General features: G+C 46.5%; 1 protein-coding gene across 6 annotated transcripts in view; it reads left to right on the top strand.

The window, feature by feature from the left end:
• Tns3 (tensin 3) overlaps nucleotides 1-15,189 on the top strand; it is a 237,110-nt gene that overhangs the window by 74,542 nt on the left and 147,379 nt on the right. For 5 of the 6 annotated variants that reach the window (XR_013111758.1, XM_034508403.2, XM_076938142.1 and 2 more), the window contains exon 4: nucleotides 8,784-8,822. The exons of the other annotated variant lie outside the window; for it this stretch is intronic. Coding sequence is in view for 1 of the 5 variants with exons in the window: in XM_076938145.1 (XP_076794260.1) it covers nucleotides 8,784-8,822 (39 nt within the window). In the remaining 4 variants the exon portion in view is untranslated. The remainder of the gene's footprint in view (nucleotides 1-8,783; nucleotides 8,823-15,189) is intronic. 6 annotated transcript variants of the gene reach the window in all.

Genomic DNA, 15,189 nt, shown 5'->3' on the forward strand with positions numbered 1-15,189 from the left:
TGGATGCTGCAAATGCCACTCACTTCCCAAGCCTTCAGAAACAGTCATTCTTTCTTTGAGCTTTTCTTTGTGAGGAGAAAGGGGGTGAGGTCTTAGCAAAGGAGAGGCTAGGGGTCTGGACATTTGTACAGGAATCTCCTATAAAGTATACAATGTACTTTGTCCTGAAATTGGGTGGGGTAGCCCATTCTTGTCTCCCTCTTGACTGCTACTCTTGTACATAGCTGTTGCTGTGTTGTGTCTGGCTGAGAGGTTACAGCTGTATTTGTGGGAGGCTGGAAGGAACCTATTCAGATCTCCAATCTTTCCCCCCACCCTTCTCTCTCTGTAAGCAGAGATGTCCTGCTGGCACTCTGTCTTGGAGTGGGACGGGTAGACTTAATAAATCCCTTTATTTATAGTTGTTGAAAGAAATGAGAGAGGTGTGAGTATGTCTACCACAGGACAAAAGGAGGCGGGACAGATGAGGCAGATGCTCAAGGCTGGTACCAGACATGCTCATGTTCCTTTCCAGTGGTTTCCTAGAGACTAGATGGCTCAGTGTGTCCTCTTGTAGGCCTGTCTATCCACCTAGCAGTGTTGGTTTCCTTTCAGCATGGAGCTGGTTGCATCTATGGATATGCTTGCTGTAGAAGCAACAGTTGCAGCCCTTAAAGTCCAGGCTTCCAGAGTCCCACTATATTTACTCTAGGTTTACTGGCACACAACTATGTTTCTAGCACTTAGGAGGCAGCAGGATTGCTGTGAATTTGAGCTTAGCTTGGGCTTCAGAGTGAGTTTAACCCTTCTACTTTTCCACGAGAAGAAGGAAGGTCAGGAAGAAGAGGAAGAGGAGGAGGAGGAAGAAGAAGGTTTTTAAACTACCTTATTTCATTAGTCATAACAGGTCACAAGTCAAACCAGGAAATCATCAGATTCAAGGGGAAGTCATTGCTGCTGCCTCTTTAAAAAAGAGATTTATTTATGTTTACTTAATGTATATCTTTGCCTGTAGTATATATTTGGTGTGTGCAGTGCCTAGAGAAGCCAGATGAGGGTGTCAAATCTCCTGGAACTGGAGTTACAAGTAATTGTGAGTCTTTATGTGGGTGCTGGGAACTGCATCCGGGTCCTCTGCAAAAGCACCCAGGGCTTTTAACTGCTGAGTCATCTCTCGGTCTGCATTGACCTTACCTCTTGATGGGGGATGACTGACGTTGCAAAGACTCTGTGTGATGCCATTATCTCTGAAACACAAGAGACCCAAGTGAGGGTACGAGGAATACAGTGCTGGGTTCTTTGTCACAGAGCTAATTGTCAATGTTTACCTTTTCTGTTAGACAGGCTCTCACTACGTAGCCCTGGGCAGCCTAGCAATTGCTAAGTAGTTCAGACTAGCCTTGAATTGGCAGAGTTCTGGCCTTTGCCTCCCAAAAGCTGGGACTAAAGACCTGGAGCACTGTGCCTGGCATGACAGTCTGTCCTAAGTAGCTAAACCATGAGTCACCAATTCCAGCATTCTGTATTATTAGCTGTGATTGCTGGTGACACATTGCTGGGCACATGAGGAAGGCTGTGGGGAAATGTGGCTGTTCGTATCAGACTTGGCTTTTGCTGTGGAAATCGGTCTCCTTATTTTGAAGCAAATACAACTTTATCCTTGGCATTTTAAGTGGGGAGAATGGCTTTAAAAGGACTACTCTTTCTCTGATGCAGCTGGATTTATTAGGTTTTCTTCTGGTTCTTTAGCAAGCATTTTACCCATTATCATGCAATCTTTGTTTTTCTGTTTAGGAGATAAGGCGAAAGAGTCTGGTAAGTGTCTGCCCTAGAGTTTATAGGCAGGCCCCTGGAGTTGCTTGATGTTGTTGGGAGTCTAGGATGGGAGTCGGCCATTTGCCCGTGTGCCTGAGAGCCAGGCATGCAGGCCTTGTTCTTGTTCGTCCATCCTGACCTCATACTTTGGGACAGATCTGCCACACAGGCTTTTATTCCAGTCTCTGGGTAAGTGGGCCTGTCCTGGGGTCCCTATTAGACTTTGAGCCCAGTGAGTGTCCTGGGAAGGGGCAGCTTTCATGCACTATGAGGATTCTCAGAATTTTGTTCCAGTGATAGACTCACATCTGTTTTCTGATGTTGAGGAGCATAGAGGATGCAGAACAGTTTTCTGGTGTTTTAATTCTGTTGCATTCTCCTACAAGCCCCATATGGTTTGCCTGAAGCACTAGAAGATCCAAGATGCCTTACAATAGCCTTTGCCCCTAAAACTCATAAGCACAGAGGTTGGAGAGGACACGGAGGCCCTAAGAGCTGGGTAGGCTCAGGCCAGCCCATCCCAGAGCTGAGAGAATGCTGGGGTGGATTTGTTGATACTGTGCCAGAGCCATGGTCTTCTTTAGCCCTCTTACCTTTAAGGGAAACAGAAAGCCCCAATTGCAGTAATTTCACCACCTTCCCTCCTATCTTGGAGCCCTGTCTGCGGCAGGCAGCCCTGGGGTTTAATTGTGTCTGCCTTGCTGGCTTGTTTCTCATGGGGATTAGAGCAAGCTAAATTGGGCTTTCCCACTTAGTGGATAACAGGGCTTCTTGAGGAATGTGAACCTAATTAGGGATTCCAGGGTCATGCCTAGCAAAGAGGTCCCAGAAGCAAAGGTAGAGAGGGCTTTCATCCTTGAAAAGGTTAACGAAATTCTGCAGCCTGCATTTATTTCATGCCCCTGTCCTTGAGGGTTCCTTGTTCTTGCAGGCTCCTGGGGGAGCTTGACCTTGACATTCTCTGGCCCCGGCCTCAAGCTTTGGAATTGTTCCAGGAGCAGCCTTGAATGAAGAGACTTGTTGCTGCCCGGGGTCTAGTCCTGACTGGTGTTCTGAGAATGCTTTGGGTCTCCGAAACCTTTGGTGACTAACTGTGAGGCTGAACCATGTTTCTTCACGTTCCTGTGCTGTAGTCTTGACTCTAGGACATGGCTGTTTATAGGCATGGTCTTTTAAGAGGTCACGTTCAAACGAAGTCACTAGAGTGGGTTCTAATCCCATGTGACCTTTGTTCTCCTATGAAGACTCTAAGACGCAGGCAGGCAGGTGGACGACCACACGTGGGAGTGAGGAGAGGACAACTTCAAAGAAGGAAGCAGTCCTACAAACCTCAGTCTAGATCAATGAGTTGCTCTCCTGGGCTGAGGAAATCAAAGCCTCTATTGTTCAATCCTTGTGTCTGTGGGACTTCGGTGTGGCCCCAGCAGTCTAGCACGGGCAGCATTTAACTAGAGTGTCCTGTTCTTTAAGTGACTGCATCAGAGGATGGGGAACTTTTCTCTTGATTCACCTCCTCCATTTATAGTGAGTGATAATCCCAGTCATAAACAGTTGAACAACTCACCTTTTCTAAAGCTAATACAATGGGCCTGTTCATTGGTTCGTGATATTTACCCGTAGCTGTAAAAGCTATAAAGTGATAAAAAGTGCTTCTTGGAAAAAATTTCTGCCTGGATGCTGCTCTCAGCCTAGATGAGAGGTGACACACACTGCACTCTGGGTCTCAGTGGCCAGCCACTGGCATCTCTGTCATTTTCTCCCAAGCTCAGGAGGCCATGATATCTCTCCCCCCTCTCCTGATTTGGAAGGAAATTGTTGCTCTCTGGCGTCATGTCAAAGCGGAAGTAAATTTGCCTCCGGTTTTATGTAGTTTATCCTGAGTCACCTCATTCTGATCGAAGCAATTTCATGATACTTTGAGCACCAAGATGGTTCTTTCTTTCTTTAAGCAGGAAACTGGTTCCTCTCCCACCTGCAGTGCAGAGGTGGCTAGTGACCACTGCTCTTTTGTCTTTTACCCGAAAGGAAAGGTTATTGGTGGATTTATTGGAAGTTACCTGCATTTACTTATTGATGCATTTGTTTTGGTGCTGGTGTGTGTGTGTCAAACTCGGGGAATGGTGCATGCCGAGCTCTGCCAAATTCTCCTCCTCCCCTCTCCCCCCCCCCCCTTGTGTGCACTTACTGAATGCCTTTGAATGATTGATGCTTGAAGTTGCTGGGTTGATTCTCCTTTCCAGATCTCCGTGCATCTGTGCTTCATGCCCACTTGAGAGAGTTCTCCTATGGGCATAATCATTTAGAGAACAAATAAGAAAGAGGGCCAGTAAAGAGAGCAACCACCCAGGCTTCCACCGTAGTGATGAACGTGTAAAAACATGCTGGAAACCTGAGGGCATGAGTCTCCATTCTTCCAGGGTTCTATGATGGTCTAGGAAGCTCATCACAGGACTCAACAGGATTGGAATTTTTGATGAATCATAAAAGGTCGACTGCAAACTTACCTTTATTCTATGTAGTAGCATGTAGTGATTTTAACCATTCATCTCTTAGAGAAATTGATAGAAAAATAATCACTCTTGACATGGCTTGGCCAAAAATGAAATTTAATTGACCATGACAACCAGGGTTGAGTTCATGGTTTAATTGCGTGAATGAGAAGAAAGACAAGAATCTGTAAACAATGGGTTGAACTGGCTTGTCCTTTCTCTCTCTGGGGACTTTGATCTCCTGAATGGTCATAGTAGACTTTTCCTAGCACCAGAGACTCCTGCTGGCTTTCCCATAGTGTGGGGCAGAGGCAGCTGGCTGTGGCTAAAGCTTTCTTTTTCAAAGCTCTACCTTTTGCCCAAGGTTCTGGATTACAGGACTCTGTGGTCACACTAATAGAGGCGCACACAGGGACATACTTCCAGACAGGGGACATGCATACATTCCGACACAGAAGACACACTCATATATTCCCCCAACACATGCATGTATACACACACACATACACACATGTACACATCCACATACTTAGGGACTCTGTCACACATCAGAACTCTCTCACAAGTCCCTCAGACTTTTGGTCATATATGGGCTGTCATGCCAACTCACATATTTCTTTAAAAAAAAAAAATCAATTTTGGGGAACCATACATTGTAGGTAAGCTTTGTACCACAGAACCCACCACCACCTTCCTCTTAGTCTCTGCATTTTAAATATGCACATAAGCCCCTCCTGCCTCCTTGATGACCTGCTGGCTTGGAGACAAGGTTATCAACATCAGCAGGCTCCAGGCATCCACATAGCCAGGTGTGGGTTGGGCATAGCCTTGTTTGTTTGTGGTTGTCCTTGGTAACCATAAGATTAGGCCACAGACAAAGCCAAATAAAGGCCATAAAATGGCTTTCAGGCAGGTTTTTCAGAGAGGCCCTGGTCAGGTCAAGAGAAGGACATAGGTCTCAAGATCTATTGCTCATAGCTCAGGGCCCATAGCTCTCTCCTGGGATTTTTTTTTTTTTTTTTTTTTTTTTTTTTAAGCTGCCTTTACTGCCACCCTTTGTCACCCTGACTCCTATGGGTGCTGCCATCAGGAGGAGAAAAGGCAGCTAGGACCCACTGGGTGTATTTGTGAGATTCAACCTGTGACAGGCCTTCTTGATTTAGCTTCCCACGCACAAGACAGAATGTGCTGAATTTCTGGGTTGATAGGGTTCAGGACAAAGACCTGCAGACAGGCGTGGCTTATATAGGACATGTTTATGGAGTTGACTTGAGCCTGCACATGGCCCCATGAGGGTGTGTCCTGATGCTTGCTGCTCAGCCTGTAGTCCTCTAGTCTCCACACTTCTGAAGCTGCTCAGCCTCCATGATGCCATGCTCTGGCTGGTAGGCACACATTAGGGAGCGATTCACAGAAGGAGGTGTCTTAGCCCAGAGATCCCTGAGTAGAAACATCCGTAGGAGCGTACCAGGGGATGGATTGGCACTGGGCGGGCCCTTGTCCCAGTGCCCTGCATTGGTGTCTGCCACTCAGTTATCAGTCCAGCTTGTGGCCTTGGATGGCTATCCTGAGACTGGAGATGTCCCAGGCTCACAGCGTTTCCTCAGTGACATGCCAAGGGGCAGAGGAACAGAGTGTTAGATCAGATGCACCTGAGAGATGAGGAACAAGCATGAAGATGAAGAATATGAGGTGCCATCCTCATCTGGACCCCGGACAATAAGCTATCCTCATTCTGTCAGCTGAACAACTGCCTGCTCTTACTATATCTTCATCCTGCTCCTGCTTCAAGAGATGATGGTGGGGAGGTGGGCAGGTGGGTCCACAGGTCACAGGGGCAAAAGCAGTAGTGACTGAGCTCTAGAGCATTGTGGGCTCCAGCGAGTAGAAAGAAGTGTGGAGAAACTGTGTCCTCCTTTCTAGACATGTTGGCTGGCAGCTGGAACCTACAAGCTCACAAAGAGCCAAGGAGCCCAATCACAGGGCTGCTGCTGGGGGTCCACCCTCCTTAATGCCAGGTGACCAGCATGAACCAAGAGTGGGAGCATCCTGAGAGAGGCAACATGGTTCTGACTGTGGTCAATTACTGTCCTTGCTCTAAACAAGGAGAAGTAAACTGGAAATACCGATTATATCCAGATTTCTCTCATGCTGATATCTGGTTGTAGCTACCTTGGAAGGACATATCTTGTTGTGTTTTCTTGATTGTAGATGGTCTTTCCAGGATTTAAGTAGCCTCTGATCACAGAACATATGTCTCAATTGTAGTCCCTGGGTCTGCACACTGCACACCTGTTTAGGGGGATGTGGGATATAGCCCCCCCCCCCCCCCCCGTGCGTGCGTGTGTGTGTGTGTGTGTGTGTGTGTGTGTGTGTGTGTGTGTGTGCGTGTGTGTGTGTGTGGTCTCCCTATGTATCCTTCTCTAGCCTGAACTCTTTGAAGACCAGGCTGGCTTCAAACTGACAGATTCTTCCTCTGTTTCCCAAATGCTGGGAGCTGGGATTAAGCATGTGTGCCCATGCCCAGCCCTTGACTGTTGTTTTTAAACTCGAGTTTCTGGTATGGCATAGGAATTCCTCCCACACAGGCTTCTGGTCAGTTACTTGAAATATTGTTAAACTATATTTAAGACAGTCCTCAATTTATAAGCACTTGTTTGATATATTTAAAATCTGTCTAATGCATAATACTTAGTGAATCAACATCAATACATTGCTAACCAAAGTCCACAAGCCTATAATTTACACAGGGGTTTCATTGGGGGTGTTGGTCCTTCTGTGGGTTTGGACTCTTGTTAGTGACATGTGCCCATTGTGACAGTACTGACCAGAACAGTTCACCTATTCTCTACGTTGTCTGTTTTCCCTCTTCCCTCAGCCTCTGATAATCACACTTTTTATTTTTTCTATAACTTCCCATTCTCTAAAATGTCATAGATGGAATCACGCAGCAGGTAATATCTTCTGGTTGGTTACTTCAACTTAGCGATGTATATTTAATGTGACTCTGTGTCTTTTCCTGTCCGGTTAGGCTGCTTCTGCTTACTGATTAGTAGTGTCAGTGTTATGGAATACAGGCGATATCCTAAAGGCAGAGACTGATTGTTCATACATTTCTTACCAGCGAGACTATGTCACGAGGCACCAGGATGGCTGTGTACCCAGTGGAGGCTTGCTGGAGTGGAGTGAACCACAATTCTTTATTAACCATGAGTTCCCCTTGTCCAGTGCCATTACCAGCACATACGGTTCTAGCACCCATTCCCTGTGTGTCCAAAGCCATGGGTTAGTTTTCACTTTGTGTTTATTTGTTGGCTTCTTCCCTGATCAACCCATCAAAATCTAATATGTACATGGGAAACTGAGGGCGCACAAATTCAAAAAATAGGTGTTTCTGCTGCCAGTTGCTGTATGAGCATAGAAGAGATGAAGAGCTGGTTAGAGGGAAGAGTGAGTGAGAGGCGGCGGTCCCCTCTCTCTGCCAAGAGTATGAGTCAGCATCCTGGTGGAATAATGGCGTGTCCCAGGCAGATGAGTGACCATGTGTCACATAGCTCTTGAGAAACTCAGTGAGCAAGATAAGCAGGAGGCCTACAAATAGTATTCACTTCAGAGACCAAGGTCACACTGCTAACTACTGCTCCAAATTGGAAACCACACTGCCTGGGCAGCTTTCCTTTCCACAGTTCCAGGACACTCTTTAAGAATGGGAGTGGTGCAGGAGATCTAACCTGGGCAAGCTGGGAGAGAGCTGGGGAGTAATACAGGTTACAGGAGCGAGGTCCTCAGCAGCCTCCTGGACAGACAAGAAGCACTTCCAACGTCTTGACTCACTCACACAGGGTCTTTAGCTCAGGGCCCAGCAGTCTCTGCTTGAGCGCTCTTCACCCAGCAGCTGCCCCAAAGCAAAGTGCTGTCCTTAGCTTGAGCTTTTACTGTTTTACCCTGGAAGCTTATCCAGCTGACTCTGGGAGAGTCCGAGGGAAGTCCCTTCCACTGTCTCAGGAATAGATATAGTTAGTCTGTGTTTTCAGTTTCACATGCATAGATAGTTCTAGAGAAAGAAGCCCATTTTGTAGAGAGAGAGAAAAAAAAAAAAAAAAAAACCAAACCAACATCCGTAAATGTGAATGTTTATACTCAGGGCAGCTTGAAACCACCCTGCAGTCTTCCACCTTCTCTGGGCCTCACTTCTCATGGTCCCCAATGAGGAAGGACTTAGCCGGGGGTACACTGACTGGTTGCTTGACATTCAAGGTGAACTTCTGTTTTTATGAATGGTGTGCAGATGTAAAAAAATAATTTTTTTTTTGGATGGATGTGTTTTTACTTCTTTCCTAAAATCCTCGGAAAGGACTCGAACTTTCTCAGAGTTAGCAGAATGTGGATTCTGTTGAGTCCAGGTACTGTAATACAGCCCCAGCCTCTGGAAGCCACTCTGGCTACAGTGCCTGCTGTCTGAGAAGCCCTCGCTCATGTTTCTTTTCCTTGTTTTTTAAGGTAGCGACTCCTTGCTCTGCGCAAGTCCATCTGGACCAGGTAAGACTTTCACATTCCTTTGGGACTCTGGTATGATCAGCCAGGGTAGTCTCTGTAAGGCTGTGGCTTCCTTGGGGATTTTTCTCACTTAGAGGGTAGAAAAGCACTCTCCTTTATTTTTGGATAAGATAGAAAATTCACCGTGGTCCCAGCACTCAGGAAACAGGCAGGCAGAGTTAAAGGCCGGTATGGTGTACAAAGTGAGTTCTAGGACAGCCAGAGCTACAAAGAGGAATCCTGTCTCAAAACAAAACAAAACAAAAAAGATAGCAAATGCCTCACACTCTTCAGTAGTGGCAATCTGTAGGATCAGTAGCATTTACCTTTGGGGCTTGGACCCCCAACTTAAGGTAGAGTTGTCTTTAATGGCAGTACCAGTGTCCCAGGGTGACGTTCACCTCTGACATATGCCATGCTTTTATCTCACTGAAAGTAAACATAGCAACACTTTCTCTGTGATGTGGCATTGGGTGAATGTAAAGTTTCCTTTTGCTCCTTGGCGGGTTCTGCTTTGAATGTCAGACCACCTGCTCTTTGTTTCTGCTGACTTCTTAACTTGCAGCAGGCCTGTGGACTACGAGGTAGGAGACAGGCAGCCATGTTACCACCAGTCAGGAATGGCCCAGAGGAGTCCCCTGTGGTTGCTGTCCCAGTTTCACTTGTGAGAGGGAAAGCAGTGAGCCTGCCACCTCTAGCAAGGTGCCTTTCATGTGTGTTGCTTGACTTTTGTGAACTGGATTGGGTCTTGGTGCCACCTCACTTTCCCATATGTAGGACCTGATGGCCCAGTTGGTGTCTTTGCTTGTTTTCCTACCATTAAGTCTTTGTGGATGGAGCTCAGAGGTCTCTAGACATGAGGCTGATCCTGTCTGTCTTGTAGCATAGAGCATTCTCTGAGGGCTTAGCTCAGAAGTGTCATGCTAGCCTTGTTCTCTTTAAGAAGACAAGCTGCTCAGATCTTGCCCCCCCCCCCCCCCGCCTCAGTCTCCTTCGGTTTTCAGTGAGGATGGTGGTGCTCCATGACCTAGCTGGCAGCCAAATGAAGGAAAGAGATGTTGGGTTGGCTCGGTGGTTAAGAGCACTGGCTGCACTTGCAAAGGACCTGAGTTTGGTTCCCAGCACCTACATGATACCTCGTTTACAGGATGTCTGTTGTGTTCACACTCCTTTGAGTGCTCTCACAGGCCCTTTCCCTCTGGGAGTGTAAGCTGTGCATCTGAAGTCATCAAAGGCATTTCTACCAACTGTAAAGACCGTGGTGATAGAATACCAAGGCCAGAGTACCACAGGCTCATACCCAGGCTGCCCATGCTGGTTTCAGGGCTGCCTAGGGACGTTGCTACCCCCTCCCCCTTTTTGTGAACTGTCTAATCAGGGTCTTGAGACACATCTACATGTGTGTTATGCATGTATTTGTTCTAAGTGTATGCATGTATTATATCTATCTATAATTAGTTTGTTTCTATGAGTATAAGTATTACACATGTATTTGTTACATTTGTATGAATATGTAATATGTGTGTAAATATTATGTTTGTTGTTTATGCTTTCCCTATGTTTGTATATAATGTGTATGATTACTGATTGCTATGCCTGGGAATTTGCATGCGTGTATTTGTGTAACTTGTATATGTATAATATTTATGTCTGTTATAGATGTGATTTTTATGCTTACTTGGTTGTGTATATACATATATACATACTTATAAATATATAATATACATTCCTTAATGATGGAAGCACATTCTGAGAGTTACCCTGCTAGGTGGTATTTATAGAAACTGTGGTGGTATGGCCAACTATGATGGCATAGCTGATGCTTAATTTAAAAAAAAAAATGTTTTAAGCTTCTTTGGTTAGCAACTAACACTCACACACACGTTAGCTGAGGCTACTCAGGGTCAGGGCAGCATTGCTATAATCTTCTGCCTCAGCGTGTTGTCATCCTAGAAAGCCCCCCTCCTTTTTTTTTTTTAAGATTTATTTTATGCATGAGCACACTACTTTTGCTCTCATCAGACACACCCGAATTGGGCATCAGATCTCATTACAGATGGTTGTGAGCTACCATGTGGTTGCTGGGAATTGAACTCAGGACCTCTGGAAGAGCACCCAGTGCTCTTAACCACTGAGCCATCTCTCTAGCCCCTTAGAAAGTCTTTTGAGGCAGGCTGGAACTCTCACCTCCTGGAGGTAGCCAGAGCTCCTGAAAACCCGACCTTAATAAAATGAATAAGGGGTCTGGAGAGATGGCTCAGTGGTTAAGAGCACTGGCTACTCTTGCAAAGGACCTGAGTTTGGTTCCCAGAACGCAGATGGTGGCTCAGAACCACCTATAACTCCAGTTCTGAAGGATCCAGCATCCTCTTTGGGCTTCCTTAGGCACCGTACACACCTAATGCACATATACATACATGCAGGCAAATATTCATACATGTGGTAGAAAATCAGGTTGAAAATCTTAAAAATAAGTAAATTCTCTACAGATGTTATAACATAGTGAGTGTATCTACCATCTCACAGCTGTTCCTTCTTTCTTTTTTAATCAGTTACTGTGGGCTGTGCACAATTGAATGTGGACATGCTGATTGATGTGCTAGGATATGTAGGTCAGCTGACCTAACTTCACTATAAGCTCTGAGTGGCTCAGTGAATCACTGTTTTAAGGCAGCTGCTGTGTTTCCAGGTGGTAAGAAGCTATACATTCTGTTACGGTGAGACTACTGTCTTGTGGGTAATTGTTGGACTGAAATGTTATATGACATGTCTTTCTTTCTGCCTCTGTCTTTGTCTTCTTTGTCTCTGCTTGTGTGTGTGTGTGTGTGTGTGTGTTTCTTCAAAATAATTATGCATATGTTAACGGTATTAAGCGCTCAGACCTTTGCAGACTGCTTTGTCCACAGACAATTCTCCACATCAAAGAGATAGTTCTGATATTTCAGCTAATTCTTGGGGAGAATGAGTCAACTGAATTGTGAAGATTATGCCTGTGAGCTGGAGCTCATGCAAGGACCCGTGTGGATGTTCTTGTCAAGGCCTTAGCTGTGTATCTGTCCTTCTCAGCGGCTGCCCTTTGTGGCAGTATGTGAGGTCTATATAGGCTTTTGCACAGGGTCTAACATAGGACTCCTACAAGTTTTAAGCCTATGTGTGGCTTTTTCCTTAAGGCATGGAAGGTCTGTGGGGGGATACATGGAAGAGTTGGGGTGGTGGCTGCTCTAGCACCACCACTGTCTTTGCTGTCTTCACTGGGGTGTGTGGTGCAGTCTGTCCCTGACATTTGCATATCAGGGTTTATGCTCGGAGCATCATTTCTCAGTACAGAAAGCCCCCAATATTCCTTGCACTCCTGACCCTGCATGGGCTGAGAATCCTCCGGCATTGGCCCTTGAAGTTGCATTGGCTCAAACATGCTTTCAGATGGCACTGTGAGAGCATAGACCACATGACTGGCCAGGTTACCTGAGAACGGGTTTTGTTCTCTTGACTGTCATTCATTGAGTGTTTCCTCTGTACCTGATACTTTGCCTGTGAGGTCACCGCTGAGGCTCAGCAAAATCTAGAAGCTCCCCAAAGTCACTTAGACATGACTTCTTTGCCTGCAGCTGTGTGTGTGCTGAGGTTAGTGTTTCTCACAGAGTCTGTTGTTGCTGGAGTCTTTCCTTAGAACTTGGGCCCTAGCAGCCCTAACAAGCTAGGCTTGGCCAACCACCCCCAACTTGTCAATTAAAGAGACAATAGGAGAAGCCAGGGAAAGGAAATGTACTGGATGTTCTCGGAGGTCTGGTACTGCCCTCCCCTCCCTTTGGTATCTCCCCCACCCCCAAGTCTGTTTTCATGGGCACTGATAGATTTTGGGTTTAAACACCAGTTGACCATAGTTTAAACATAGGTTGGCTCCACCCATCATCTTTGGCCTCTTCTTTCCTACAAGGTGGTCTGAAGTTGCCAGAACAGCATGAACTCTTCCTGGGAGACAGTTGTCCTCTGACTGGCACCGGGCATTAACTTTAGGCTTTCTCCCAGCACGAGTTTCCTGGGGAAAATTTTCAATTCTTTGGGGACTATTGTCTCAATGGTCCCATAGGGAGGGAGGGGCACTCTGGGCTCTTTAGAATATTTTCCCTCCTGCCAGGATGGTTACAATGCTGTTTCTAGTGTTTGGTGTAACACATTTGTAAAACAAGGAGCTGTCTTGTGCAAAACTGCCCACTTAGTAAAAGTGGAAGGGAAATTAATGATTATTTAGGGTTGCAGTGTTTCCTGTTCTGGGCTGGTGACTGTCTCCAGAGTTTACAGAAGACGTCTGTGGGATGAACATCCTGGAACCAGTGGCTGCAGACACGCCAAGAGCTCACTGCTCATGGATGACCGTGACAAGCAGAGGTTCCAGTGTCCATGTCTCCTGAGTCCTCTCACAGCATCCCTGGTCTAAGTGTCACCTGAGCTGACACATGAAGTGTCCCTCTGAGATACTCCTGCCTCCCTCTTCTGCTTGTGAAATTAGGGGTCCTGGTGACTCATATTCTGTCCAGCTTGGGGAGCAGCTGGCCTACATGCTTTCTGGATATGCCGTATGCAGCTGTAGTTGGCAGTTGCTTCTGAGGTTGGCCATGCCCATGCCGTGGTCCTGCCGTCTATACCACCTGTCCTCCTCCTCCTCGGTCCTGGGCTGGTGGCTTTTTCTCCACCTGCCTCCTGTGCTTCCTGCCTCTGTTTGGTGGGTGTGAACCTGCAGAGTTCACTTCATCTAGCATATTTCAACCCGGTGAGCTGCAGGTTTGTCTGAGACCTGGAGTGGTGCAGGCTTGGGGAGTGATAGTTTGAATCACTGTGGCACATTTCACTGTTCTGGACAGTAAGAAGGGCATGATAAGCCTTACCAGATGGATGAGTGACAGCCTTTGATCAGTGATTGGCTCTAGGGACACTGTCGCCTTTAAGGTCCATTTATTTGTGGGAACAAAGGTGCCTTCATGATGGGGAGGAGGGACCTTTGGAATGGCTGCCAGACATTAACCTGTGATACTGGGTCCTGTTTCTCTGCTGATAGCAGTGCCTTTTTCTCCTTCTGGCTTAAAAAAGTGGGATGTGAGGTTGGCGTAATACATGAACTGAAAGTGTTAGTTGGTGTGATTGAGACTAGGAGCTGGAAGGCGAACCTCTCTTTGTAAGTGATGACGTTGTTGATGAAGCAAGCATGGTGGGTGGGCTATGAGTTTGTGTGTGTGTGTGTGTGTGTGTGTGTGTGTATGTGCGCATGCGCGTGCGCTCGTGCGCGCGTGAACATGTTTAACATTGAGCCCAGGGTTTTATACAGGCTAGGCAGGTACTCCTTCACAGAGCTACAAAAGGGCTATAAAGGTATAACTCTTTACCCCTTTTTATTTTGAGACAGGTTTTCACTAAGTTGCGTAGGCTGGCCTTGAACTTGTGATCTTCCTCTCTTAGCCTCTGGAGCAGTGAGGACTACAAACCTGTTCCACAAAGCCTGGCTGGAGGCTTGCACTTTGTCTGTAAGGAGGGGGAAAAAGGAGAACATAGGTTATGTAGGCCATTGCAGAAGATGTTGACCCAGGTGGTAGGACATGTCCTGACCCATGGCTGTCTTCAAAAGTTTGCTTCATTGTAACTTCATTAGGACCCAAGGTAGTAGTGTATGGATAGGGCAGTGTGGTTTTCAGAACAGTGAGGGGCATTGGTGGTTTTATGGTCTGTTTCTGTCTGTCCTAGGCAGTGGGAACCTCAGTGATGAGAGAGTTGACATCAGTGACGAGGGAGGTGACAGGTTCTTTAGAGGCGGGGTCTGAAACTTAGCTGTTCTACAGACTTGTGAATGCATGTACATGTATGTGGTCACATGTACACATAAGCACAGAATGTTATAGGACTTTCAAGTGTCAGGCTAAGGTACATAAATCTGGTCCTGTCCAGGCGGTGACACAGAGAGTCCTATGATGTGGATCTGAGTTCCTTTTCATAAAAGTCCCACTTTTCTGCAAAATGGTGTGTAACCACTTTCTTGCAGGGTCCTTGTAACAACTGAAGTGATGTGTCACAATTTAACACTAGCTGCGCATGGTGATACATGCCTTTAGTTTTCCAGGCCTTGGGAGGCAGACAGGAAGATAGATTTCTGTGAGTTTGGGGCCAGTCTGATCTACACAGGGAGTTCCAGGACAGTCAGTGATATATAACAAGACCCTGTCTCAGAAACAGCAACAAAACAACCCCCCCCCCCCAAACCAACCAACCAACCAAACCAAACATATAAACACACTGAAAATGCTCAGTGCTGTTCACACCTTACAGAATGCAAAGGCTGAATGGGCTGAGCCTGATTTGCTTGTTCCTTGAGTTGGACAGG

The sequence above is a fragment of the Arvicanthis niloticus genome, chromosome 7 (assembly GCF_011762505.2).
Source record: "Arvicanthis niloticus isolate mArvNil1 chromosome 7, mArvNil1.pat.X, whole genome shotgun sequence".
NCBI lineage: Eukaryota > Metazoa > Chordata > Mammalia > Rodentia > Muridae > Arvicanthis > Arvicanthis niloticus.